Here is a 27,674-nt window from a genome sequence, read left to right on the forward strand (position 1 = left end):
ATTTAACTTTGTCCCTCTGATGCCACAGGAGATGTCTGTAGGTCCTGTTGGAGTGACTGTAGGAATGAAGCAGATCAGATACTTTCCCCATATAATTTTTGACAAATGTATCTTTCTGGCACAACACCTCATTTTTGATGCAATGAGTGTTTGTCCAGGATTTGATCATCCAAAGGAAAGGGCTTGGCAGGAGTGGCCTCCTGAGCATTGCTGACCCCTGGGATTTTTGCACCATTGGACCAAAGCACATGGGCAGCAACCACTCTTTGGGGGTCTTCATTGGCTTTTTTGGGACCAGAAATGCCAATTGCAGTGTAAAATTAAGCCCACTTTGAAGATCAGGATAAATCCAGTTGGATCTTCTATACAACTCTCTCCTTAGCTTGTATTGTTGAAGTAATTTAGGCTTTGTTAACTCATTTATGAAAATTCTGAATTGCTTCGTGGCCACGATTTCAGAATTGCTCCTTACCAGAAAAGAGGCCTTATCCACATTTATCCATTGGAATCCAGTCCTGGAATTCCCTCTCTGGGCACATTAACCTCCTGTTACAACTACAAGACTCAGGCTTTCTCTTTTTCCTCTTAAATTAAGCCAAACTCCCCTCACAGTCAGGTGTCCTGTCTAGGCTGCTGGTTCAGGAGTGGTTTTTTTCAAGGGAAGTTCATGTTTTAAAGTGTTTTCTTTGTATTTGCAGCTGCCAATGTGAAGTATCAGAAGAGAACAGTTGGAACTTTCTGGGACAAGAGAGGACTGTTTATTCTCTCATTCTTTGGTAAGAATTGCATTGTTTGGGGAAGATCAGCTGGCTTGTTTGTGGATTCTGTGCTCATCATTGATTATTCTCTTAATTAAATAAAGAGTTTTCCAAGATCTTAGACAAAAAATTAGTATTTCACTGAGCTGGAGTTTGCAGCCTTTAATTATTGAAAAAGAAGGTTCCTGACTCTTAGTTGTACCCAAGCTTCAAACACGATTCTCTGTTCTGCTCCTATACATGAAAAATGTTCAGATATCCTGGGATATTTGCTGCTCTCCCAGTAAATCCTGGTGAAAGTAACTCAGTCCCTGCAGCCTGTGGTGTCAGGAACGAGGAGAAACCTCCCTGTCAGGGACTGAAAGGAGGGAAACTGAGTCTTTGTCCTTATCTCGGTAATTTCCTTCCACCTGCCAAAGGGGGAGAAGTGTTTTCAGTTTGCAACAGAAGCATCTTTTGCTCAAGGTACAGCGCATTCCTGAATGTTCAATTCTCAAATTTTCTAATGTTCCTTTGCCAAAAAATTTGAATTCCAAACTCAGAGGACAACTGTGCCACAGTATGTAAACAGCTCAGGGTCAGCTCAGTCTGATTTTGATATTAAAATAAATGGAATTCAGTCTGGATGGGGAAGGTAAGGGAACAAAGTGAAATGCCTGGATTCTTCCTTTTTCCTTTTTTCCCTCCAGTTTTTCCTTTTTCTTGCTGAAAGTCCAACTGCATTTAAATATATGTGAATTTAAACGATCCTTTATTTAGCTAATCCATTTTGTTTAGAATCACTGGCAAACAGATGGTTATTGCTACTCTTAATTATATACATAATTTAAACCAGAAGGCACATCTGAAACAAAAGGTAATTAAGATGTTCCCACAGAGGCTGAACAGAGTCTGAGGTTACAACCTTTGCTCATCATTTATCCTTTCAAGCAGAACATAGGGGTGGAGAATTAACAAGACCATTCTTTTTTTTTTTTTTTTTTTTTTGATGTAATTTAACACACATGGAATTGCACGTAAAAGGGCAGACAGTAAATTGATAACATCACCTTTTTTTGGCCTCAGTGCTGACCAAACCCAGTATTTGTACCAATAAACCCAAGTTTCACTGCTCTGTGTACAAGCTGGCTGCTACTTTTATGTGATCCTATTGATAAGGAGGAGCTGAATTTAAGGCTGCTTTCCTGGCCAGGTTTTTTTTATCTGAGCTGTGTTTGTACCTTTCCATTTCACTTCTGGAAAATAGGTTTTGCTGTCAGGACAGAGCTGCAGTTGAACAAAATAAGAATTCTTCCATTCTGCACTCCTTAAACTGGTGTGGATCAGCCTGAGAATGGTTTTGTGCAGCCACTTGGTGCTGGGCTGGCTTTGTCCCCTGCTGTCCCATTGGAGCAGATGGTGGGGAAGGGAATGATGGTGGGGAGGGTTTAGGGGTGCTTGGTGGAGTTGATGATGTGAGGAATGCTTTTACCTCCAAGTCTTCTAAAGCCAGAAATGCCCTTACGAGGTGTCAGCAGTCACTGGGATCCTCCTTCTGTTCCCATGGGAGGAGTTTGGTGAACTGCAAATGGGTTAGAAAGCTTTGGGACACAAAGAAATATGGATTCAGGTGTGGTTTAGGCTGTCCTGAGCAGTGTGTAGTGCATCCCTGCTCCCAGAGCTGTTCCCTTTTCCTTTTGCTCAGCCCAGTGACCTTGAGCTGCTGGAGGGAGAAGGAGCAGCTCGTGATGGGAAAGGAATGATTTCTCTCCAAGCATTTACTGCCCATCAGCTCAGAGAGCCTCACTGTTACAATTTAGCCTTTTTGCTATTTCTGTCAGCAATTTCCAGCACTCCTTTGGTGGCAGGGAAGCCACTGAAGCATTTCACTGATGTCCAGCAGCAGCCAGACCAAAGTGTTTGCTTTAGAACCAGTCCTATAACTTCTTGTACCATTTATCTTGGCAGCATCACCCTTTGGATCTGATAATCTCGATCCAAACTGAAACAGGCAGATGTTTTTTGCACACAGCTTTCCTAAAATTCACATTAGAAAGGAGGATTCTCACATGGAAGAAGCCGCACTGTCACAGTAGAAAGTGTTGTGCACTGAATGCAGGAGTTAGACTGAAACTTGGTGCTTTGTGTAGTCTCTGCTGGAGGTTTATGCTGGATTTTAGGAGCACAGCTGTAAGATATTGAAAAAGACCCAATTTTCTAAGCTAATACTGGTTTTATTAATATGTAGGTGGTTATTATATAAACTTACAAATTACATATGTCTAATCAAACTGAAGTATGAAAGGTTTTTTTTCCCAGCATAGTGCCTGATAAATTAAATCTTTTCCTCAGAGATACTAAGCAAGTTTCAAATTTGTAATAAAGCAATTTTTTAAAATGAAGTTGGTCTTTCTTTGATACTTGTGTGTGAAGCTGAAGGAGTTCCTTGAAATAATGAGATTTTTTATATCATAAAATCCTGGAATGGGTGGGGTTTGAGGGGACCTCAAACTCATCCAATCCCACCCCCTGCCATGGCAGGGACACCTCCCACTGTCCCAGGCTGCTCCAACCCCAGTGTCCAGCCTGGCCTTGGGCACTGCCAGGGATCCAGGGGCAGCCACAGCTGCTCTGGGCACCCTGTGCCAGGCCCTGCCCACCCTGCCAGGGAACAATTCCTGCCCAATCTCCCATCCAGCCCTGCCCTCTGGCACTGGGAGCCATTCCCTGTGTCCTGTTGCTTCAGGACCTTGTCCCCAGTCCCTCTGCAGCTCTCCCAGGATTTTTTATCTGTTTTTTGCATTAATTTTTAGTGAATCCATGGCAGTTTGAGCTCAGTTCTGCTCATCATTTCCCCCCTTTATGTCAATAAATTTACAGACACACCTATGTGAAGATACTTGATGTGCAGCTGCTGCTCCTTTGCTCTCTGTCAGTATTCCAGAGCAGGCACAGGATGTGTTTTGGGCTCCCTGAAGTGCTGGGAGCTGATGGATTGAAGTGGTTTTCTGTGTCAGCCTCAGTACTGATAATTTGAAATACATTTATAAGTTAAGTGAGATACAAACTTCGGATGTGAACTGAGAACTGACTGCACTCGTGTGATGTATTTTCATTTGTAAGTTTTGTGTGCCACACAAAAGTCTGCAAACCCCATAACTACCTGAGTGAATCCTGGTTGCGTAGAAAAGGGTGGAACCACCTGGATTTAAAAAGCTGAGTGTAAAATCAATTTCAAACCCAAATTGTAACCCCTGTATTTGCTTCAGTCATTAAGTTCCTAATTGGGTGATTTGCATAAACCTCAGGACTGTGTTAATATTCCCAGAAGATTTGCAGGTGATCAAAGCTATGGGGGTAGTGTTGGGTCGTGGAGAGAGCAAATCCCCAGTGTAAGGATCTGGAACTCCTGGAAAGGTCAGTGCAGGAAAACGGATATTTTGGTCTATCCATGGATCTCCAAAATGAGCCGTACGTGTAAAATGAGGATTTCTATCCCAGTAAGGATTCCAGTTCATATGCCATGGTTGCACCAAGCTTGTTCCAGGAGAATCCAAACCCAGTGTTTCACACCAGATCAGCCTGAAGGATCCCAACGATCCCCTTGGATTTGTATCCTGTGGATTTCTGATTCACCAGCTGCAAACAACTTGGGAGAAAATTGTGGGGGATCTAGAAAGATGAACATGTTTTAATTTAAATTATATAAACACTGGTCTAATTGCTGCCTTCAGACAGGTGTTCTCCCAGCAGCACATCCAAAGGTAATTTTTCAGGATGAACAGAAGGAACCAGACACATTTTGAAACAGTTTTGGCTCTCAGGAGAGGGAGTTTCTATGGATTTCATCTTTTCATAATTACTGTTTTCTCTCAGTTTTCTAACAGCTACATTCACAGTCTTTAAAAGTTAATTAGTATTTATTTGGCAAAAGAAAATGAATCCTATTTCATCATTATATTTTCCTGGTTTTCTAGATTTTAATAGGTGAAGAGCTCAAAGTACTGCAAGTAAAGACGAGGATTCCTCCTCCTGCCCAGGGCCTGTCATGGTAAGCAAAGGGACTTTGTAGGGTCTGTGACAGAGCAGAAGAGTTTAAAATGGGAAAAACATTAGGGAATTAATGTTTACATGTGGGGTTGTTGAGTTTTAGGCTAATGCTAATAGTGCTAATGCTTTTTTCTTAATGCTGCTATAAATCTTAGAGCTTTTAATGACTTTATTAATCAGGCTGTAGAAGGAAACCTGTTGCTAATACCAAATTTATTGTCTGAGGGCCTGTATTGGAGAGTTTAGGAACTTTAGTGGGTTACTGCTCCTGGAATTCTCTGGACGCTTCATCCTGTGGGAACTTTTCCTTGGCTGTGGATGGTTGGGGAGGGTGGCAGCAGGTGCCAGTGCTGCAGGTGACTGTCACACTTTGTTCCTCAGGATGAGGAGACTCAGCACAGCCTTGAATGCATCCAGGCTAATCAGATTTTTCCCAGGAAGCAGCTGATCCGAGAGGATGAGAACCTTCAGGTAATCACCACCCTGCTCCTGTTCAAATCACACTGCCTTCAGCGTTGGTTATGGATTCTCTGGCCTCTCCTCTAGAATTTTAATTCACGGTTATCACAGAAACTCATTTTCCTCTTCAATACTCCTGTACTGTTGGCAGGACAGAGAACTTGGCCATTTTATTACAAGAAATTCCTTCAAGGGTCTGAAAAATCCCACTGCCACCTGTGCACTAATTCCAAGGGTCAGGTTTTATTCCATAGTTTAGAACTCTGTTGTTTTGAAAAAGCAGCATTAAGCTGATTAAACACTGCCTTTGCATCTGATTATTGTGAAACCAAAAGTCTTCTGTTGCACAAAAAGAGATTTTTAAATTTCTTTATTTACCTAAGCTCCTTTTGAAATCACTTGACTTCAAATGATTTACCATGGAATCATGGAACAGTTTGGGTGGGAAGGGACCTTAAAGCCCAACCAGTGCCACGGGCAGGGACACCTCCCACTGTCCCAGGCTGCTCCAAGCCCCAGTGTCCAGCCTGGCCTTGGGCACTGCCAGGGATCCAGGGGCAGCCACAGCTGCTCTGGGCACCCTGTGCCAGGGCCTGCCCACCCTGCCAGGGAACAATTCCTGCCCAATCTCCCATCCAGCCCTGCCCTCTGGCACTGGAAGCCATTCCCTGTGTCCTGTCCCTCCAGCCCTTGTCCCCAGCCCCTCTCCAGCTCTCCTGGAGCCCCTTTAGGCCCTGCCAGGGGCTCGGAGCTCTCCCTGGAGCCTTCTCCTCTCCAGGTGAGCACCCCCAGCTCTCCCAGCCTGGCTCTCCATGTAGACACATCAACTGAAGAGTTTCATTGTAATATAAAGGATTTTTATTTGAATCAAGCTACTTTGGTGTAAAACCAGATCCCTTTCAAGTTGAGCATTTACACTTTCCACCCAGCTCTGCTAAACTGGGTTTAAGTCACATTTTTAATAAAGCAGTAACAATTACCATATGTGGTGTAACGAGCTTCACCTTTCTGACTTTATAAAGCATCAGCTTGTTGTGCATTCTCATATTTACTGTTAGAAATAGGGAGCAAAAAGCTTGATTTTCCAAATTCAGCTTTGTAGCATTTAGGGATCCAGCCTAGGCTGGTTACCTGAGCTTGCTGGGTGAATAGTGGGGAAATAGCAGGGAACATTATTCATCCTGGATGTTTTGCCTACTTTAGGATGAATTTAATAACATTATGGAAATGCCACTCTCCATTAAGTAAGGAGAGAGAGCATAAATCAAGGGCTTTGTCAGCCTACTTGCCAAAATGTGAGGATATTTTTCATAAAAATTCATTGCTTTCCCTAACCAGGCACTTACCACTCAGAAAAAGTAACATAAAATAAGGGATCATTTAAGAAAAAGGCTGCAATTAACCTCAGAGCCAACCTTACCTGATGTTCCTCCTTAGCACCAATAATGGGGCTGAATTCTCAGCAGGTTTTGTTTGATTTCTTGTGCTGCAGGAGGGGCAGATTTTTGGGAAATGTCTCTGAAATCAGGTTTTTGCTGCCCTTCTGCAGGTGCCGTTCATTGAGCTCCACGGGGAGAGCACAGAGTACGTGGGACGAGCAGAGGATGCCATCATTGCCCTTTCCAACTACAGGCTCCACATCAAATTCAAGGAATCTGTTGTGAATGTAAGTGCCTCCAGGTGTTCTGATCTCAGTGGAAATAGCAGAATTTTGGATAAGAGTACAGTGATTCCCCCATTTTTTAGAATGAAAAGTCTTTTTCTGATGCTCAAATTGATTTCTCAGGGACAATAAATACATATGTAGGCACCAAAGGATGACTCAGCAGCTCTGAAAATCAGATGTCATAAGGAAATGTCATATCCCTCAACCTTCACTTCACAGCTGGCTGTGTCAGCCACCTGTTGTCCCCAAGCTCAGTGGGGAGGAGCAGTCAGCACCTCAACCTGATTTGTGCCCTGCTTGGAGCTTCAGAAGGTGGGAGTGGGTGCAGCTGCTGAAGTTCTGTGCCAGGTGTTGGGTGCTTTGTGGGCAGTCTCTGATGTAGCAGGTCAGGAGTGGGACCTCACCTTCAAAGCATTTCTTTAGGGAGTTGTATTCCAAGTGTCCATTCCTTAAAATGGTTCCAACTTCTCCTCCTGTGGTACCAACCACAGTTAAATGAGTGTTGGACAGTCCTGGGCAGTGCTGTGATGCTCACACAGACCAGTCCCACCAGCTGGCACACTTGCAGTGTGGAAATGTGTCCTGGGGAATGCCAGGGAATGGTGGAGTTCCTTTATTAGAGAAGCCATTAAAGCATGAACTGCACTTCCTGTTAGGATAATTAGGGATATTGCCTTATAGGGATTTTCAATTCAGTAATTTTGAGCATAGCAAGAATTGATGTTTTCCCAGATCACGTTCCTTGTTTGTGTTCAGGGAAGAGTCCACAGCAACTTGTCAATATTCCCATGTTAATTTTTCTCCCCTGACTTTCACATGCAGTGTTCTGCCCTTTCATTCTGTGTGATATCTCATTATCATCAGCATCATTAACCAGAAATAATCAAAGAGTATGAGGTAGAGCAGAATATAAATCATTCTCTGTAACCATATATGACTATCACTAGTAACTTCCTGTGAACTCCAGTGAAATCCAGGGCAGGGAGGGCTTGGGATGTCTTTAAGGATAAAACAATCTTTAGTAATTAAGAACCATATTTAAATTGTGAATTTTGGCAGTAGTAATCCTTTTGGTTATTGTTGACCAAAATTCTTGTTCAGATGGTGATTTTCTAACTAAAATCTTCACTGAATAGTGACTAAGTTCATCTTGATTCTTTCCTGCTGTTTTTGTGTCACCACAGCTTCTCAGCAAATACCTGTAAGAAGTTCTTCATTCCTGGGCTGTGGCTTTTCCCTCTTGTTTGGTTACAGTTCCCTGGCTGTGAAAATGGTGCTGTGACACCTCAGTGAGCAGCACAGAGCTCCAGATCACCTGGGCTGGGAAAGAAATCCATTCAAAGTTGTTAAATGTTCCCATTGCAACAGTGCAGAAAAGGGCTGTGTGTGGAGATCTTTCCCATGGATAATTTCCTAGATCTTAGTGCTAATAGGAACACGGTGTTTCAAATGCAAAAACAAAAGGTCCCACAGACCATGCATAAATTGGGGGGATTATGGCATTCAAGGGTGTTGACTTACATTTATCCATGGGATAAAAGTGCAGACTCAACAGGGATCTCTGGGGCACAGGGGAGGTTTGGTTCCCAGGCCCAACTCTATTGATTCCTTAAGAAAATGTCAGATTTTGCAGCTGCTGAGTGTTTCTGTCTAATCACTTTCCTCCCTGTAAGCTAATTGCATTGATGGGAGAATTAACATTTTAGTGGAGTTTGTGGAAGCATGGATTGCATGTAATCTCTTTCCAATGGTGGATTTTGGACACAGTACCAAAGAAAAGTCATGATGGGGGGGACTTTGATGAGGAGGTGAGTTTTAGTGTGGGCTCTTTCTTGCTTGGAAAATGTTTGGATTGGGATATTCCTCGTGTCCATGGCTGTTGTGCTTCATCCCTACTGCAGAGTGGCATAATCCTTGTCTTGTCCTCAGGCCCTACTGCCCAAATTCTTCACACTCAAGAGCAAAATTGTGAGAGAAGAGGGGCTCAGAGGTGGCCTTCAAGACAAACCCAAAGTGTCATCAGCTGTAATTAAAAGCAAAATTTACTTCAGACACTCCTTGTGGGTTCCAGGAACCGAGGGGGGATTCAGCTCCCTCCAGCCTGGAGCCTGTCAGAGCTGTCCTTGCACCCTCAGTGCCTCCATGTGCCTCCTCATCCCACGCTCCAGGACAGCCAGCCTTGGCCTTGTGCTTGTTAAAGCCACCAGCCTGCACCATAACCGTGACATTATTCGGGAAAACGAGGAGGAAATCCAATTCCAGCTCCCAGGGCCTGGTTCCACGGGAGCTCCTGGAGAGCCTTGGGGCACAGGGAGGGTTTGTAGCAGGGTCACTGGTGCTTGCAGCAGCCTGGCAGTGATCCTCTGCATCCCACTGGGAATTGTGGGCACGGATTGGGCCGTGGGGGGTTGTTCAGCGCTGAAAATGTAACTTGTGCTTTTCTAACTACAGAGCTGTAATTCTCTAAATATATCTTGTACTACTCTTAGATAACAGACAGCTCCAGTCATCAAAATCATTTTAAAAACCCCTCAAAAATAAAAAGTTGGAGTTGTAGAATGTTGCTGTTATTTAAAGTGAGATAATTTTAAATAAGAGACAGTCAGGAGATACTGCCAGAGCGGGATGCTCCTGTACTCCCTATAATGGGATGTAATTTGCCTCAGATAACAATGCATGTTTATTCTTATAAAAGCAAAAATGATTGCTTCTCCCTGCCTGGTTTCCATGCCTTTATTAGAGGGAAGTGCCTGCAGATAGAATTGATGGCTCTTCCAGGAACGGGCTCTGGGTGTCGGGCTGGCAGCAGCCTGAAGGATGTGCAGTGAGAGGGGAAGGTTATCAGGGAGGGAGGGAATGTCAGGAGATAATTCCACAGAGCTTTGCTGGGGGAAGAATAATGGCCAGGAAGGAGATTAAAAACACAAGAGGACCAGAGGACAGATTTTTATGACTGGGAAGGAAAATTAAAAAAGATTAATGGGAAGGTTGTCCTGAAGAAAAAAGCTGCAGATTGTGAGGGAACCGCTGGTGGGCTGTCAGGAGGGAATGGATGGCTGGGGAGCAGAGGGCACAGGGAAAGGGCAGGGAACAAGGAGAGGCTTTGCAAGAAGGAAATTAAAAATAATGCAGGAGGAGAAGAATTATTTTGTCATTAGAGTGCAGACAGAAGGAAGAGGAGCCACAAACAGAATGCCAGGAGGAGAGAAAAGGTGGAGAACTGCTTAAATGAAGATGGACATGGGAAAAAACAGAATAAAACAGGGCTTGCGGAATAAAAAGAAAACAGACAAAGCAGCACTGGACTTAGAATGCAAGTCTGGAATCTTGACTCAGCTGGGAAAGATGTCTTACTTTCCATGTTGGTGCCATTTGACTCAGTGGTAGATTTAAAGAAGTTATTTCAGAATCATTGCAGTTGGAAAAGCCCTCCCAGGGTATCGAGTCCATCCTGTGCCCAATGCCCACCTTATCCCCAGCCCAGAGCCCTGAGTGCCACACCCACTCCTTCCTTGGACACCTCCAGGCGTGGGGACCCCAGACCTCCCTGGGCAGCCCCTGCCAAGGTCTGAGCACCGTTTCCATGGAGAAATTCCTCCTGAAATCCTGAAATACGAGGATCAGCTGTGGAACAGTGCACTTGGTGTGGTCTGTGCTGCACTTCAGCCCTCTGCTGCTTTGGTGGAGTCACCCAGTCAGGCTGAGCTCAGGGAGGGCACAGAGGGGCTCTCACAGGAGGGATTCCTCATTTCCTGCTCCTTCGTGTCACTGATTCTGTCACAGGTCTCAACCAGTGACAGCGCTGAAAACATGGACAGAAATTCAAATTCTGGCTTAATTTGAAATCCAGGTTTGAAAACCCAAACTACTGGGCTGTCAGACACCCTCTTGCCAAGTCCTGTCCATGGATTTTCTGTCATTTGATGTCCAGTTACAACAGAAGGAGCAGCAACTCCCCAGTCCCAGCCTTGCTGGGCACAGCAGGGGAGGGTTGGTGTCTCTGCTTGTGGTCTGACAAGGCAGGGGGAAGGCTGAGCATTAAAAATTCCCTGCCTGTTGTGTCTGGGGCTGTGAGCTCTGGGCAGTGATTTGAGAGCGCTCTGGGCTGAGGTGCTGCCCTGAGCTGTGCCTGCCTTCCCCAGAGCCAGCAGAGTTCTCATCCCTCTCCTGGGCACAGCATTTGCCCTGAGCTTGCTCCAGGCTCCCTGCTCGGAGGAGATTTTCCCTTGGTTTGTGTTTTTTAGACATCTCTTTTCCTTGCCTGCTGGTTTTAGTTCATTTCCTTTTCTTCATTCCACCAAAATGAGGTATTTTTAAGTATTGTGGTGCCTGAGAAGATGCTGTCTTGATTCCTTACCCTGGAGCTTTGATTGGAGGTGACCTTCAAGGACTTGCCCAGCATATGGAGAAGCCCTGGCTCTCCCAGCCACATCTTGCAGGCTCCAAGCCAGACCTTAAACTGCTGGATCTTAGTCTGGGGATGGCAAAAATCAGAGTATTGGAATGTTACTGAGGGATAGCAGAGGTTTTATTGCAGTGTGCAATGTCCATATAATTTACTAAACAATTCAAACAGATTTGTGCTTCGTGTTAATTACAGGTATTAGCTAATTTTAGACAGTTATTTATGACTTCTGTTCATTTAAGGCAATAATGTGCATTTGCCCATCTCGGGAAAAGTTCCAAAAATAATAATGTAAATTAATATAATGACTTTTCTCATCTTTAAAGGTACTTGCATGTGCTTTTATGTGCTGCCTGACCAGCCTGCTGCTGGTTAAACGTGCCAGGAAACAGGAGTGTCTGTAACTGCATTTTAACTGGGAAAGACTCAGCATTATCACTCTAAATTCAACTGCTTCCATGACAAGTGTTGATCTAAAGAGGCCAAAGGGTTTTTCCCTGAGGAGGAAATATTGGATATGGCCGTAGAAAAGCATCCAGACTGCAGCAAGCTGTTAAGGGGATCTTGCTTAGCAGTTCCTTTTGAACACCATCAGCTAAAAATATATAAAGATTCCTAAATTTGGACCTATAAGAGAGAAAGTTCTTCTATGAGAGAGGAGCTGGGGTGTCTGCTGCCTTTCCTGCAGCCTTCTCAGCTGCTCCCATGGGATCCCTTAAGGCTTTTGGGCTCCACAGGACTGGAGCTGGAATACAAATACCTGGTACCAAACTTCAGAGCTGCTGAAATAATTCCACATGGATCCCTTTGTTTTCCTCTCTTCAGACTCCATGTAGCCTACAATAAATCCTTGTGAGATAGGCCAAGAAATTGCTGTTACTGCTGCTGAAATGAAATAATCTGCTGTGTTTTAATTGCAGGTCCCATTGCAGCTCATCGAGAGTGTGGAGTGCCGGGATATATTCCAGCTTCATCTGACTTGCAAGGACTGCAAGGTTATAAGGTAGGAGAGGCTCACTGTTAAAGTGGAGGGGAATTTACTTTCCACATGCCATGGGCAGCTGGGATGGTTCAAGAAAATGGGGGTTCTTACTTGATTTCCCTCAAAAGCTTTTTATTTTGTCTGATTTTTATAGAAGGTGGGCTGTCGTCTCATTGTGATTCTGGACGTCTCAAACCTTGTTCTGAGCCCATGTGGCTGATCTTGGTTTTATTCTGAAATTAATTTTGCTCTCACTGTGTTGTCCCTGCTTTGCAATCAGTTATAAAATATAGTTTCAATATATTATAGGTACATCAATATCTCCATGTCAATAGTGCAGAAGTAGATAAAGCCACTGATACACACATTGCAAATGTGTTTAATCAAGATTTGGGGTTTGGGGGCTTCACCCTGCATTCTCAACACCTTTGTGGGTACAGTCACTCTCCTCGAGGCTTGGTAACCTCCTGGAAAAGCAAATGAGGGAAGAGAAGGTGAAGGCCAGTGGTAAATCCAGGTGTGCAGGCAGCAGTAACTCCTGCCTGTCCCTCCCCAGACTCCAGACCTGAGCCAGGGCTCGGCTCTGAGCTGCACCTCGCTGGGTTTTGGGGTTTTTTAACTTTTCTGCTGCAGAAATTAATTTTGATCTATGATCTTTAATTAAGAAGAAAGGAACATTTCTTTTTGATTAAATGTTTGCTGGCTGTACCTTTTGTGTAATGAAAGGAGCCCCAGCCATCTCCGAGCACTCAGAATGTTTAACAGGTCAGCTGCTTCCTGAAAGGCTTTTCACTGGGACTGATTTTACTTTAGAAGTAATATTTAGTTTAATTTGAATTCAATGTTTAACTTCCTCTTCACTTGTAGCTCTTGACATTCGAGAAAGTCACCCTTCCTCCCTACATTAATTTGTTATTTCCCTTCAGTTGTAGATTGAATACAAATTATTTGTGGTTTTGCCATCCTTATCAATTTCCTCTCAAAATTGCATCTCCGAGATTGAGGACTTGGTGGTGATTGGGAGATGGTGAAGTTTGGGATTGAGACAGAAGAGTTAGAATATATTCTTGTTCTTTTTCATGAGCAAACTTTGTATTTTGAGAAACAGAATTCAAGTGGAGATAATACTTGTTATTTACATCACTAACTTGAAAATAATTCTGAAAGATTTTAGAGTGAGTTGTATCTTGTCTGAGTGTGGATGTTTAATAGAGAATTATCCTGTCTCAGCGAGTAGTCTGGGCTTGCTTTACAGTCAGTGATGGGAAATAAATAAACACCTCAGGCTGCAGTTCCTCACAGCTCTGGGGAGATGTTGGACATGGCTTTTCCCTTCTGCACTGTGGCTCTGAGCTATTTGCAGGTAGGGAGATAAATCTGCCCCGAGGGAATGCAGATGCCATCATTAACCAGGACTGAGCCGAATGGAAATACTTGGGCAATATTTAATAACTATAAAATCTTAAAGAAAAATGTCAGAGCAAAATAAACCACTAATTTATTTCTACCCTTTTACTCTAAAGAGTCCAGGAATCCTCTTTGAAAAGAAAAGCTAACGTAATTTTAATGCACTCCTTTGAAGGCTGGTTTCTCCTGTGCAGGGAATATTCTCTCTGCTTGTTGTTAGTCTGTAACATTGGGCAAAGCTCAGTCTGTGTTCCCAACAAAGAGAGAGAAGGGGTTAAAAAGGATCTTAAACCCCATCTCATTGCACTCCTGCCCTGGGCAGGGACACCTGCCATTGTCCCAGGCTGCTCCAAGCCCCAGTGTCCAGCCTGGCCTTGGGCACTGCCAGGGATCCAGGGGCAGCCACAGCTGCTCTGGACACCCTGTGCCAGGCCCTGCCCACCCTGCCAGGGAACAATTCCTGCCCAATCTCCCATCCAGCCCTGCCCTCTGGCACTGGAAGCCATTCCCTGTGTCCTGTCCCTCCAGCCCTTGTCCCCAGCCCCTCTCCAGCTCTCCTGGAGCCCCTTTGGGCCCTGCCAGGGGCTCTGAGCTCTCCCTGGAGCCTTCTCCTCTCCAGGTGAGCACCCCCAGCTCTCCCAGCCTATTGTTGTTTACAGGACTGTGGTTATAGTTATATTATGTAGATTATAATGTGTGGGATAGCTTTCTGAGTTTCCCCCTGATTCCAGCAGTCAGAAGGGGCTGTAACACATTCCTGTCTTTGACCTGAATGATCTTTCCTTGGTTTCATAGGTAACACATGGAGAAATGTCCCCCTCATTCCTGGCAGGGCACACCCTGCTTATTCCCAGTCACAGAACGTCGCTGCTCAGTCACTCCTGACTCCCTCAGTGTTTCCTTACTCATTCCCCAGGTTTCATTTGACTTCCCATTAGAGCGCACATGGAAGCAGAACTAAGTTGTCGATAAGCTGTTTATCCTCACTTTGTGCTCTCACGGAGCTTTTCATACTCAGCCTATCACCTTCTGGAGTGGCTTCTCTTACTGAAAGTCACCCATGCAATGTTTGTCCCTGGGCCAGGTGTCAGTTTTCCACCTTTGAGCAGTGTCAGGACTGGCTGAAGAGGCTGAACAATGCCATCCGCCCCCCGTCCAAGATAGAGGACCTGTTCTCCTTCGCCTACCACGCCTGGTGCATGGAGGTTTATGCCAGTGAAAAGGAGCAGCACGGGGACTTGTGTCGGCCAGGTACGTGGGAACGGCCTTGGGATCACCAAAGCAGCACCTGGGTATCCCCAGGGATTCTGGGGTGGGTTTGGTTCAGTCCGTGTAGAACCAACAGCATTTCATTCACCACAGCAGCAACTTCCAGTCTAAACCATTTGGGTTGATTGCCACGTTTTTTGTGTGGCTCAGTGATCTCCAAGGTGAACGTTGTGGAAAAGGGAGCCCCTGAGCTACTCCTGAGCTTCCTTCAGAGCCACAGGCAGTGATCCTTTTTTAGTTAGTGGAATGCCATCCTTGCTGCAGAGCTTTAGGAGCCCACGAGTAAATAAAAGCTCAAACCTGGCATGCTGGTGGTTGTAGCATTGTTTGAGGGTAAGAAATCTGATTTCCAGGCGCTCTGCGATCTCCTGTCAGTCACAACTCACTGCCTCAGGGAAGTGTCCCAGTTACCAGAGAGATGTTCCTGGAACTCTGTCCTTGCTGCTGGAGCTGGGCACAGGCTCTGGTGTCTGTGGTGTCTGGGGAGGAGCAGGGATCACACAGTGGGAGGAGGAGCTCCCTGGCCCTGTTCCTGTTCACACAGTTCATTAACAGCTTCTGGAAAATGCCAAAAACTCCTCAGAGCAGAGTTTCACACCCAGAGTTTTTCCTTCCTGAGCTATATTTGGGAAATGGGAGCTAGCAGACCTGTGAAGGCTTGCTGAGTCTCCTCTTCCTCGCTGGAACAGAGGGGCTTCAGCCTGATGCTGTGTTAGGATAATTGTGGAATCATGGGATGGTTTGGGTCGGAAGGGACCTTAAAGCTCTTCTGCTTCCACCCTCTGCCATGGGCAGGGACATCTTCCACTACACCAGGTTGTTCCAAGTCCAGCCTGGCCTTGGACACTTCCAGGACTAAGAAGCAACATTTGCCTTTTTATTAACTTTCATTAATCATTTTTTTTCTTACAGCTTTGTCTGTCAAATAATTTTCTTTAATATAACTTTATCTCCTTGTGGTTGGGGGTAGATGTTTCCCTTCAAAGAACTGAATTGTAGCTGAAATAAATCAGCGTGAATGTGGTCGAAGAAGCCAATCCCAAGACATTGTCATTTCTCTTCTATGTCCAAGGAGACCATTATTTGGTAGATACAGACAAAAGTACTAAAGTGCTTTAAAATCCATCCAAGTGTCAACAGAACACATTTTCTGGGAAAAATATGTTAGCAGCGTCTGTAGGAGAGATCCAGGCTGTGGCTCACAGGGTCAGCTTTAATAGGAAGCACAAGCCCACAAAATACCTAGCTTGCTTTCCCTGGGATTTTGAGAGTGGATTGGGATGCTTCTAAACATCATCAACGTTGGATCAAAGTGCCTCTTAAAATACGAGCAGTTCAGGAGGAATGGACAAAATATTAAGATTGGGGTTTCATTTCCAAGAGGAGAACCTGTGGCTGCAAAGTAGCTAAAACTTAAGAGGGAAAAATCAAACAGAATATTTGATTTTCATGTAGCTTTATGTATTTCTCTTAAAACCCACCGGGATGAGCAGCGTTGACTGGGGATATTTCCAGTATTCTCATTTGCTATCCAAAAAACTCGTTAAGGATGTAGCACAAGTTTTAAGGAGCAGCTGATGGAGAAGCCCATCCTTGTGGTGCTCCAGTAAGGATTTGGGATTTTTAAATTCAATAAGTCGCTGCTAAGGACAAACCTGGCAGAGGTTGTTGCCTGGCTGGAATGTATTGTCCAGTTCATCTCTCCTTTTGCCAAAGAATCTTTATAACACTGTAGTTAATTAAGTCCTGTAATTAGGCTGCTGTCTATATTTTTAATTTACCTATTTATATTTATTTCTAATTGTTTTGTATCACGGCATTAAAAATCATTTCAGACATGTGCATTTACATCTTGGAATTAAACGTGTATCTACAGATATCTGGGGGATTGAAAAACTTTAAGGGTTTTTTAAAATATTTAATGGAAAGATGTAATACTTTAAGCATTAATTTTTCAGCAGATTTTTCCCCCCTTGGGTGCTGCTCTGCCTCAGGAATTAATGATGCAGTGATTTAAAGAGACAAGCAATGGATGGACTTTCAGAATCACTTATCTAGTGCTGCTCACATGCTCATTAAATGTAGCATTTTTCTTAGCCCTGGAAACCTGGAAATTTTCTCTCATTTTCCAGACTTTCTGTCTTCTTATTCTTTATTGCCATTGTATATTTTTCACTTGTACTTTGAGACTTTAAAACAAAAGTATCTAGGAAATAAATGGGGCTCATTCAGCTTCCTTTAGTGTGTTAATCCAGGAGTTTGTGAGGCTCTTGTGACTGATATTTATGTCAAACAATCATTTATGCATTTTACCTTTCTATCTCCACATGACTCATGGAAGAATAATGTCCAATTTACCGTGGAAAACTGAGATGCAGGATAAATGACAGGACTTGCCTCCAGCCATACAGGAAGCCTGGGGCTGGAAATGCATATTCAATGGATTGCCCACGTTCCAGGGCACATTCCAGTTCCAATTCTTTCACCAGAGCTTCACATTCTTCTCATTGATAGAAAATTGTTCTGAACTCCTGACCATCCCACTTGGATTGCTGATGGATCTCAGTTCCTTTGCTGATGTCCTTGGGCCTGGTCTACAGCACTGGTTTTTTAATACGAATTTCCAGAAGTTGGTAATTTCAGGGGAGAACTCCTTGTTGGACTCTGACATTTCTGGAGAGTTGGCCAGGGACAGACATCAGTGAAATGTTTGAATGAGTCTGTGAAATGTAGCTGGTGGCTTTGGACTGAGGGATGTGCTGGTTTTCTCTGTTTTGTAAAGCAGGAATCTTTATTTCCCATTCATTTTCCCCTGTGCTCTTGGTCCCCAGGAGAACATGTAACTTCCAGGTTCAAGAACGAAGTGGAGCGGATGGGGTTTGATATGAACAATGCCTGGAGGATTTCCAACATCAATGAGAAGTACAAGTGAGTGCTGGGGCTGCTCCTCCACAGCCAGACTGCATCTCAAAACATTCAATTACTGAAACTTTTTTCAACTTCGACAGTTCCCAAGAAGGGACAGTCAGAATTACGATTTTTTTGTTGGTTTATAGAAAAAATATGCTTTAAATTGTTTAATGTTTTAATTAGCTGCTAAGAGTTTTTTCAGCTTGGAAATACCAGGTTTTGATGTGGCTTATTAGAGAAGAAGCATTCTAAGGGAGATCTTAAGTGAGCCAAGAGTGGAGTGTGAACTTTTAAAGACATTTCATATTGTTTCTTACTCTCTAACTTACTACAAAGACACGCATTTAAAAAGAAACCCAAACAGGTTTGGAAGAGTTAAATTCGTAGATGAATAAGTAAGAGAAAACACTTAGTGGGGTACTCAAAGTGCAGCCAGAATCCCTCTTCAGGCTGGGGCAGAGGAAGGTGCTGTGTGATCCCCAGCTGGGGGCACAGGGTGTTCTGGCTGGTCCCCGCTCCAGCTCAGAGCAAACCCAGCTGGAACACTTGGTGATGGAGCAGTTGGGGTGCTCTGCCTGTGCAGGATAATGACTCCCAGCTGGGGGTTGCTGTCCCTGCAGGAGGAATCTGCTTTGGCCTCTGCACCTTGAGGGAAGGAGGAAGAGCCATCCCTCCATATTTAATGCTGGACAAGGGAGGTTTATTAACATCCAGGGAAGCAGGAATTACCAGAAGGGCTTTCGGGTTCCTCCAGTGCTGCTTTGTGCTCTCTGGGAAGTCTGGAGCTGCTCCATCCCCTGACTTTGCTCCCTTTTCCCCAGGCTGTGTGGCAGTTACCCCCAGGAGATCATCGTTCCCGCCTGGATCACGGACAAGGAGCTGGAGAGCGTGGCCAGCTTCCGCTCCTGGAAGCGCATCCCTGCCGTGGTGTACAGGTGAGGGGCAGCTTCACCAGGCTGGGAACGGGCTGTCCTGGCAAAGAAAAGCTGGAGTAAACCATAACTGGGAATTCTGGGAGGTGCTCAGGCTGCTCTGGCTATGGCAGACGCTCCACGTGTGCTCCGAGTGGGAATAACGGATTGTGTTTAGAATTCCAAACACACACTGGAGGAGCGCTCAGCATTTGCATCTCCTGCAAATCATTCCTGGGGCAGTCACCCCAGTTAAGATTGATTTTTAACTTTTCTTAATATGAAAATGAAAAAAATGGAAGATGAAGACATCAGAGGAAAACTGATAAATGGCAGCCCTGGCTGGATACTCCTGTGGCTTTTCCCTGACTCATCTGGCTGATTCTCAGACTGCAGTATAAACAAGGGCAAATACCAAAATTACTTGAAGGAGATCTAAAACTCAGATTAAAAATTAATGTACAGTTTAGCTCTATCTCCATATTTTAGATAGTTTTAATTACACAGACCGTTCCTTAGATTGAGTCCAGCAATTCTTCATAATAAAACTGCTTGTCTGAGAGACTGGGTTTTGGCAGCTTCTTCAGTAAGAAATACATTTCAGCATCTGTTTTTTCAAATATTTTGAATTTTGTGAATATTTGATAGCTGCCCCATCTCTGGAAGTGTCCAAGGCCAGGTTGGACAGGACTTGGAGCAACCTCATCTAGTGAAAGGTGTCCCTGCCCATGGGACACCTATAAACCTGTTATTTAATACTATGGCTCCTTCCCTGGGGTGGTTATCCTCCCATAAATCTTTAAAATCTCTTTATAACATCAGATGACAAAGGGATTAAGAAGATAATGAATACTGATATTCCCTAAGCCTTGGCACCCATTCCTTGTGAACATGGATGGCAGGAGAGCTGAAGGCCACAAAACTCTGTTTACTGAGCTTAAGGGTTCTTGTTCAGTGAAGGCAGAACAAATTGGCTCATGGCAGCAAACCATTATCTTTAAATCCTCCTGTCTGTCCTCCTTTTCCTCCCAAACAAAGGGGTTTAGTGTGGTCTCTTTTGGAATGGTGAAGGAGTTGTTCCCTCCTCTGCTCGGCTCTGGGAAGAGGAAAATGCTTTCCAGCATATGACTTATAAAAACCTGAGTATTTTATTATTACAGTACTAAGTGTGTGTGTGTGTGTATATCTATCTGTCTATCTCATATGCATGTATAAAGGAGAATAATAGGATTTATGTGTGGGTTTGGGTTCAGCTTCTGGGCCTTTTCTGCAGATGTCACATAATTAGGGGACAACTCACCTGCAAATACACTTTACCAGGGCAGCAATCCCCCTCCTGTCATCACTGCACAGAAGAAAAACACTTTGTTCTCATTTCTGGGAACACCTTGCATTCCAAGGGTTTACAGAAGAGCAATTGAAAAGTCAAAAGACCACAGAGACTGAAATTGTTCTGTCCCCATGTTCAATTTTCTGCAGTTCTGCTGAGACTCTGGGTGGTAAACCACACGTGGGGTTTCATTGCTGAGCTTCAAATCAGTGAGAGAAAAGTGGTTTTCTTTTTTGATTTCTTTTTTTCTCCTTATCTTGACATTTAGTAATAGATTTTTCAAGACATCCAGTTCATCACTCTGGGCTCTAATAGAGCTCACAGCAGTGAGGGGAGGAGGGTTTCTGGGTTGGACTGGGCTTGGAGCATCCTGGTCTAGGGGAATGTGTCCCTGCCTGTGACAGGGCGTGGAATAGGATGAGTTTTAAAGTCCTTTCCCTCTGAAATCATTCCATGATTCTATGACTGGAATTCCATATATAGTTTTTAATATATATATATATATATATACACACACATATACCCAGCTTTTTTCCTTACTTTGATGGAGTAAGGGGCAAGAGCTTATTCAACATTTTTTATCCATTGAGATTATTTTGGGACTTAATGATTTTAGTTTCACTGTTGATCACATTACTAAACCTCTTTTTGCTTTACTTCAGGGGAAAAAAGAAGTAACGAGGATTTTTTTAAAATATGTCCAATCACTTATTTCAGATACAGAACACTGGGACAGAGACCAGAGACAGACACTGGCAACAGGAAATTCATTGTCCCAGTGAAGCAGTCAAGGCTGAAAAGCCAAGCAGAGGCTGATTTGGAGACAAGCCCCAGGAGTGCTCTGTGGGGATTGGACTGTCAGGAGTGTTGCTTCCATTCTGTGATCAGATTTCTAAAGAAATCTCACAGCAGACCCTGCAGTTTTTCTTTCTGTTTCAAATTTTTTTAACCTTTTCACATGTTTCACATATTTCACAGAATCACAGAAACATGGGTTGGGTTGGAAGGGAGTTTAAAGCTCATCTGGCTCCACCCTCTGCCATGGGCAGGGACAGCTTCCACGGGCCCAGGCTGCTCCAAGTCCCAGTGTCCAACCTGGGCACTGCCAGGGATCCAGGGGCAGCCACAGCTGCTCTGGGAACAGTAAATTATGTACATAAATCTGGCCCCAGAAAAGCAGTGTTATGGAGAAGGCTCTTAGGATTTTTTGGGAAGACAGTGGAGAAACAGCATCATGAGAGCCTCCCTGGAGGTTCTCTGTGTGGAAATGTCCTTCAGGTGATGCCCCACACAGGTGCAGGCGTCCTGTGGCACACAGAAGCTCTGTTCCTGCCTTGAGTTACATCCCTGAGCTGCAGCAAAGGGATTTCCATGCTGGTGCTGATGGTTCAGAACTGCAGCACAGGGAGCAGTTCACCCTTCCTTGCTCCTCCCTGCTCTGTGGTCACAAGGACTTGGGGGATTTATTGTTGTACTCCAAGGTGGTTTGAACACGGCGAGGATGAAGCCTGTGCAGAGGTGTACGTGCATCCTGCAGCTCTACAATAGCTTGTAAAGGGTTTTAGAGTTACCTAATGCTGTTTGCTCTTGGTTTCTGCAGGGGGCTGCAGGTTTTTTTGTCTCTAAGGAATTTTCCATGGAGGTTTTGCTTCAAGTATTTTGAATAATTTTGTTTTGTTCTTGAGCTCTGAGTGATGGCCTCTTATCCCAGCTCTATCCCTGTGGATCTCAGCATCACACTGGCTGTTCTTTATCCCTGTGGCCAGTCCAGCTGGAATGAGTGGGATTCCTCAGGCCTCCAGCATGCCCTAACTAGAATTGTATGCTGATTTCTGGTACCTCTGAACGTGGCAGATTTGTGCAGGGCACTGGTGGGGCTGCACAGCCACCAACGAGCTCATCTCCTGGCCTAATGGTTCTTCATTACTTGTATAATGCGAGGCAAGGACCTGGAGATGAAAATATAACTCTTTATGAACCTATGAAAATTATTCTGCAGCAGGTAGTAATGAAATCTGGGAGAACATATGGAAAAATAAATGAGCTGTTCCGTTCAAAATAGATTTCTTACACGTATAATGATGTTTTATTTTCTTTTATTTGTGCAAGCGTAGCGGGGAACTAGGTGGCCTTTCAGTGATTGGCACGTATTTTTCCCTGAACTAATTTGCTATGGGTAGAGCTGTTTGTGGAACGCTATTAATTCCAGCAGAAATCCATTTCCCCATGCCTGCAGTCGGCTGGCACCTGGCGTAGGAGCCGTGGCTTCGCAGCGCTTTTCCTTTGCCTCGCTTAACGCAGCGTGTCAGTGCTTCCTCTCACTGAAGGGGTTTTATATGAAACAATTATAAAAGAGCTATGAGAAATACTTCAAACCCGTACCCCAGGCTGTTTGATCACTTGGAGGCTCTGCACCACAGAGCCCGTCCCTGTTGTTGTTGGATGAGGAGCAGGAGGCGGCGGCGCCTACGCGGTGCCCGCGGGGACACTGCGGAGGAGGTGCCGCGCAGCACCCCGGGGTGACAGCTCTGACAGCGCAGCACAAACCAGCCTGTCACACCTCCAGAAACATCCATCAGAGTGCTCAGAGCCAAAAAGTCAGCGCTGGCTGCTTTGAGTGGGCTGGCTTTCTGTTCAGGGCTGAGACTGTTAAGATTTGCTTAAAGGTTAAGCTGACCCTCAGCACTCCGGGTTCCCTGGTTAGAGGGAAGTGAACAGCTCCTGGTGGCCCTGAAGCTGAGGTGGGCAGTTTGTTTGCAGGAAGGCTCTAAAATCTTTTCCTGCATCATAACTTACAGCGATTGTAATAGGCAGGTGAACGCTTTGGAAATCCAGGCTTCAGGGGGTGAGGAAAGTATTGCCCAGTGCCAGCTCTGCTTGAAAAGCTGTTATTCCCAGAAATGCACCGTGCCCTGGGCTGATCCAACAGCATGGGCAGCAGGGGAGGGGGACTTCTTTCCTCCTGCCCCACTCAGGTGAGACCCCACCTGCAGAGCTGCCCCAGCCCTGGGGCCCAGCACAGGAGGGACCTGGAGCTGCTGGAGAGAGTCCAGAGGAGGCACCAGAGATGTTCCCAGGGCTGGAGCCCCTCTGCTCTGGAGCCAGGCTGGGAGAGCTGGGGGTGCTCACCTGGAGAGGAGAAGGCTCCAGGGAGAGCTCCGAGCCCCTGGCAGGGCCTAAAGGGGCTCCAGGAGAGCTGGAGAGGGGCTGGGGACAAGGGCTGGAGGGACAGGACACAGGGAATGGCTTCCAGTGCCAGAGGGCAGGGCTGGATGGGAGATTGGGCAGGAATTGTTCCCTGGCAGGGTGGGCAGAGCCTGGCACAGGGTGCCCAGAGCAGCTGTGGCTGCCCCTGGATCCCTGGCAGTGCCCAAGGCCAGGCTGGACACTGGGGCTTGGAGCAGCCTGGGACAGTGGAAGGTGTCCCTGCCATGGCAGGGGTGGTGCTGGATGAGCATTAAGATTTCTCACAGACCAATCTGTTCTATGATCCTTTGACTTAAACAGAGCAGAGCCGTGCAGATGGGTGCTGGGATATTTCAGCTGGGACATGAGGCAGGGATTAAACATTTTGAGGTATCCCTGAAGTTGTGTCTGTGCTGCTTCACCCGCAGCTCTCTGCACCCACAGCTGGGCCTCCTTTCCCCAGCGCTGAGCTCCCTGAATTCAGGCTGCTGCTGGGCAAGGTCAGGAGGAAGGTTGTTCCTGCCAGCTGAAAATGCTTTGGTGACTGGGGAGTCACAGAGCTGGTGGCAGCAGGGGGATGTGCCAGCACAAAGGCACTGAGTGGAATTACTGTGATGATACATTTCAGTCCTCTTTTATATAATAGATTATAGGGGAGAGTCTTTTTCAGAGCGTGTTTGCAATGGTTCAATAAGTTTTAATTATTCCAGATCTGTTCTTTATGTGTAGTACAAGAAGCCAGGTCAGATTTAAAGAAATAACTACTAACTCTTCAGACGTATGAAAAAACCCACTTTTTTTGAATGTCACCTCCCAGGAGATGAGGGCCATGTCCAGGTTAAGGTGTTCTCGGTTATCCCCCATCCATCTTGAATTCCTCTCTTGTGCCTCACCTGCTGTTCCAAAACACTCCCCAGCTTTCACTGGCCAACAGGCCACAGTATTGAGCAAGGAGATGCTTTGTTTTCTCTTCCTGACCTTGCTTTGACTTTCACCTGTCAGTGACTGTGGTCACAGCCATCATTTTGTAGGGGAGCTAAATCCCAGGTTGAGGATAACTGCTGAATGATGATCCCTGGTGGGAATGAAGCTACTGGAGCACTCCAGTGAAATTTTTGTGCCCTCTGTGCTCTTCACCCTGATTGTTGACTCTGTGTTCCCTCCGTTTCCAGGCACCAGAGCAATGGGGCAGTGATCTCCCGCTGCGGCCAGCCCGAGGTGAGCTGGTGGGGCTGGAGGAACGCCGACGATGAGCACCTGGTCCAGTCCGTAGCCAAAGCCTGTGCCTCAGACTCCAGGTCCAATAGTAACAAGTTAATGAATGGGAATTGTTCCAGAGATTTGGCCAACGGAGGGGACCTCTCTGATGTGGAATTTGGTAAGGCTGCCACCGTTGCTTTCCTGTCGAGGGCAGAGCTTTATGTGAAAGTTTCATCTCCGGTGCTGTAACAAAGTGAATCTGTTGTATTTAGTCCCCGTTCTCCGGTGCATGTGCATTGTGGGACTGAGGGAATCGTGCTGTAACCAGTGTCAGAACGATCCTCTGAGCTCCTCACTCGTTTCCTCCTCTCCAGACTCCTCCATCTCCAATGCCTCAGGAGCAGAGAGTTTGGCAATCCAGCCTCAGAAGCTTTTGATCTTGGACGCTCGATCTTACGCAGCAGCCGTGGCCAACAGAGCCAAGGGGGGTGGCTGTGAGTGCCCAGGTGAGCAGCATTCCTCCTCAGCTTTCCAGGCAATCCAAGTGATTTGCTCCAGTGTGACTCCCCTGACGCCCTTCAGCACTGCCTGCACACTGCTCATCAGTCTGAACGTTCTGGATCAGGGCAGCCCCCAGCCAGCCTTTCAGAGGGCAGGTTGAGCTGTTAATTGGTCTGTTCTCAGTCATTAACCCAGCTGGCTACAGTGCTCAGTAAATGCTGAACCCAGTGGAATCTGCTGAAGAGCTTTCCCTTGCTGAGTCAGATGTATCAGCTAGAGACAAAAGTGTCCAGTGTGCTCATATCTAAAACCCCTGAACTTGTAAAACCCACTGGCTGCAGAGGAGAGGAATATTCTAGAATGGTTGTGCAAAGTACAGATTCTCAGCTGAATTTCCCTAAATTTCCCTGAAGCTGAAGCATTTTTCAGTGTTTGTATCATAGCAACTACAATCCTGCCTCACCTTGCGTGTGTAGTAACACAGTTGCAACACCACTTTCTGTGTTCTTTGGCACTTGTGGATTGGTGGTTTTATAAACAAGATATTATTTATGGTCACTGTTGGGTATGAATGCAGCCTGTTAAAATTCCATGGGTGGAGAGGCTGGAAAAAGAATCCCAGACAGAAAAACTGGAGATAAGATAACGAAAGCTCTTTTGACCATTTATTTTTGGTTTGGTCTTTGCTGCAATAGCTGCATTTTGATTTGTAGCCACCAGGTTAAAAAAAAATGGAGTTTCCATTTAACACCTCAAAACCACTAAATAATTCTTCATCAGAGATAAAATTTCAAAGCAGAAAAGTAGAGTATACAGGAAGTTTGATTTTCTTCCTGTATATTGTTTTTTAGTTCTGTGGAGAAAGTTTTCAAACAGCTTGTCACCTTCAATAAAACCTGTATTGCTTTTTGCCGCTAAATTTTCTGCAGATATTGCCAGGTCTGCTTCATTCTCTGTATAAAAATAGCTCATTTATGCTGTGCTTTATTTTAGATATAATTCAGTAAAAATACAAAAAACTTCTGAAGCTGTCTGATACTGTCTGAGGCTGCTCCTGGAGTTGCTGTCCCTCATTGTGTTTGGCCCAGCATTTGCTGGGCTGATAAAGAGTTGGGAAATCAAATGATACAAAACATCACAGACTCCTGAATTTTCTTGTGCAAGCACTCAGTATCCCAGATTCTGAATCCAGATTATTTTTCTCCTGTAGAAATGGTCATTTTAGTTACTGTGTGATCATTCTTCTGCAGACTGAAGCATCACAGCAGAAGCAAGACTAAACCTAGGGAAAACTACTGCACTGGTATTTTCTGGCCCTCTTTAGGTGCTCCCTGAGCACTGGCCCTGTTTGTCCAGGCCTCCAGTGTTGCTTGAGCACATCCAAAGTAATTAATTCCATGTTATCTTCTGTTTTCCTGAGCTCCCAGTGTTTCTCACATGTGTGGTGCTTCCTCATACGATTCCCCTCAGAGGAAAGTGGATGAAGTAACCTTTCAGCCCTTTTGAGTGCTTGGGAAAGGGAATCTAAAATCTGTCTAACGTAAATCCATAAATTACCAATTCAATATTATTTATGTTTCACATCTTTTGATGTTTCTCAGTCTTTTTACAAACATTCTGGAACCTAGAGCAAAGGAATATCCCTATTCCCAGAGGTTTGCACTCTGCTTTTTGTAACCCAGAGTGAAACATTTGAAATAAATACAGCAGGACTTTGCTAAATGCTTCCTGTTTTGCTGGGCTGTCACGTCTGGAATACCCAGTGAGCTCCAAGGACTTACAGAATCTTCGGAAACAGATTATTTCATCTGTCCACAGCAACGGGGGTTTGTTTTTATTAAAAAAAAAAAAACCTTTTAGAAAGGTAGTTGTTACTTTCTTCCCTCTGCCTTGCTCTTTCCCTGCAGAATATTACCCCAACTGTGAAGTGGTGTTCATGGGGATGGCAAACATCCATTCCATCCGCAAGAGCTTCCAGTCGCTGCGTCTGCTCTGCACACAAATGCCAGATCCAGGAAAGTAAGTGGAAGTTTGGGGGTTTGGGCCTTTGGCTCTGTGTTTCTGCGGCCAAATTCTTCTGCTGATGATTTTTAAATTGAAATTCAGTAGATTTTCCCTTGGTAATAGCGCTAAGCTATGTTTTTCCATTTTCATGGAAGTCACTGGTTTATTCTGATTGAAGTGAACATAGAAAATTAGTTCTGAAATTAGAGTGCAACCTTGAATATTGATACCAGAATGTTGTTTCTTCTGGTGGGCTTCTGAGCACTCTCACTTAGGCTGGTCGGCTATTCCCACCTCTTTAATCCTCACCATTGACTCTCCTTTGCAAAGCTCTGGTGGTGTTCCCTGTACTTCACTCATTTATAATGTCATTTCAGGAGAATATTTTATAACCCTCCAGTGCTGTGGGGTAACAACCCTGTAATGGCCTCTCACCTTGGCACTCTGAGCTTGGGTCCTCACTGTAGTTACCCCAGTCCTGTTTTCCCTCCCACTGCCCTGTTTGGAATTTGCTGCTGAAGCCTTCCACGGTTTCAAAGTAGATCCAAACCTTCAGCTCATGCGAGTCTGGCAGTTCCTTGGGTTGGCTGCATGGCTGTGCTGCTTTCTCCTCTGGGAAAGCCTTAACAAGACACGAGTGAAAAATGCTCCAGAGTG

General features: G+C 45.1%; 1 protein-coding gene across 7 annotated transcripts in view; it reads left to right on the top strand.

The window, feature by feature from the left end:
• Positions 1 to 27,674, top strand: part of MTMR3 (myotubularin related protein 3) — a 74,703-nt gene that overhangs the window by 31,034 nt on the left and 15,995 nt on the right. For all 7 annotated transcript variants that reach the window (XM_040080601.1, XM_040080604.1, XM_040080605.2 and 4 more), the window contains 11 exons: positions 699 to 776; positions 4,715 to 4,788; positions 5,169 to 5,258; positions 6,796 to 6,912; positions 12,238 to 12,320; positions 14,791 to 14,957; positions 17,807 to 17,903; positions 18,707 to 18,820; positions 24,485 to 24,690; positions 24,887 to 25,018; positions 26,921 to 27,032. In XM_040080601.1, the coding sequence (XP_039936535.1) occupies positions 4,786 to 4,788; positions 5,169 to 5,258; positions 6,796 to 6,912; positions 12,238 to 12,320; positions 14,791 to 14,957; positions 17,807 to 17,903; positions 18,707 to 18,820; positions 24,485 to 24,690; positions 24,887 to 25,018; positions 26,921 to 27,032 (1,121 nt within the window). In that variant the 5' untranslated portion in view covers positions 699 to 776; positions 4,715 to 4,785. The remainder of the gene's footprint in view (positions 1 to 698; positions 777 to 4,714; positions 4,789 to 5,168; positions 5,259 to 6,795; positions 6,913 to 12,237; positions 12,321 to 14,790; positions 14,958 to 17,806; positions 17,904 to 18,706; positions 18,821 to 24,484; positions 24,691 to 24,886; positions 25,019 to 26,920; positions 27,033 to 27,674) is intronic.

The sequence above is a fragment of the Hirundo rustica genome, chromosome 17, assembly GCF_015227805.2.
Source record: "Hirundo rustica isolate bHirRus1 chromosome 17, bHirRus1.pri.v3, whole genome shotgun sequence".
Classification (NCBI taxonomy): domain Eukaryota; kingdom Metazoa; phylum Chordata; class Aves; order Passeriformes; family Hirundinidae; genus Hirundo; species Hirundo rustica.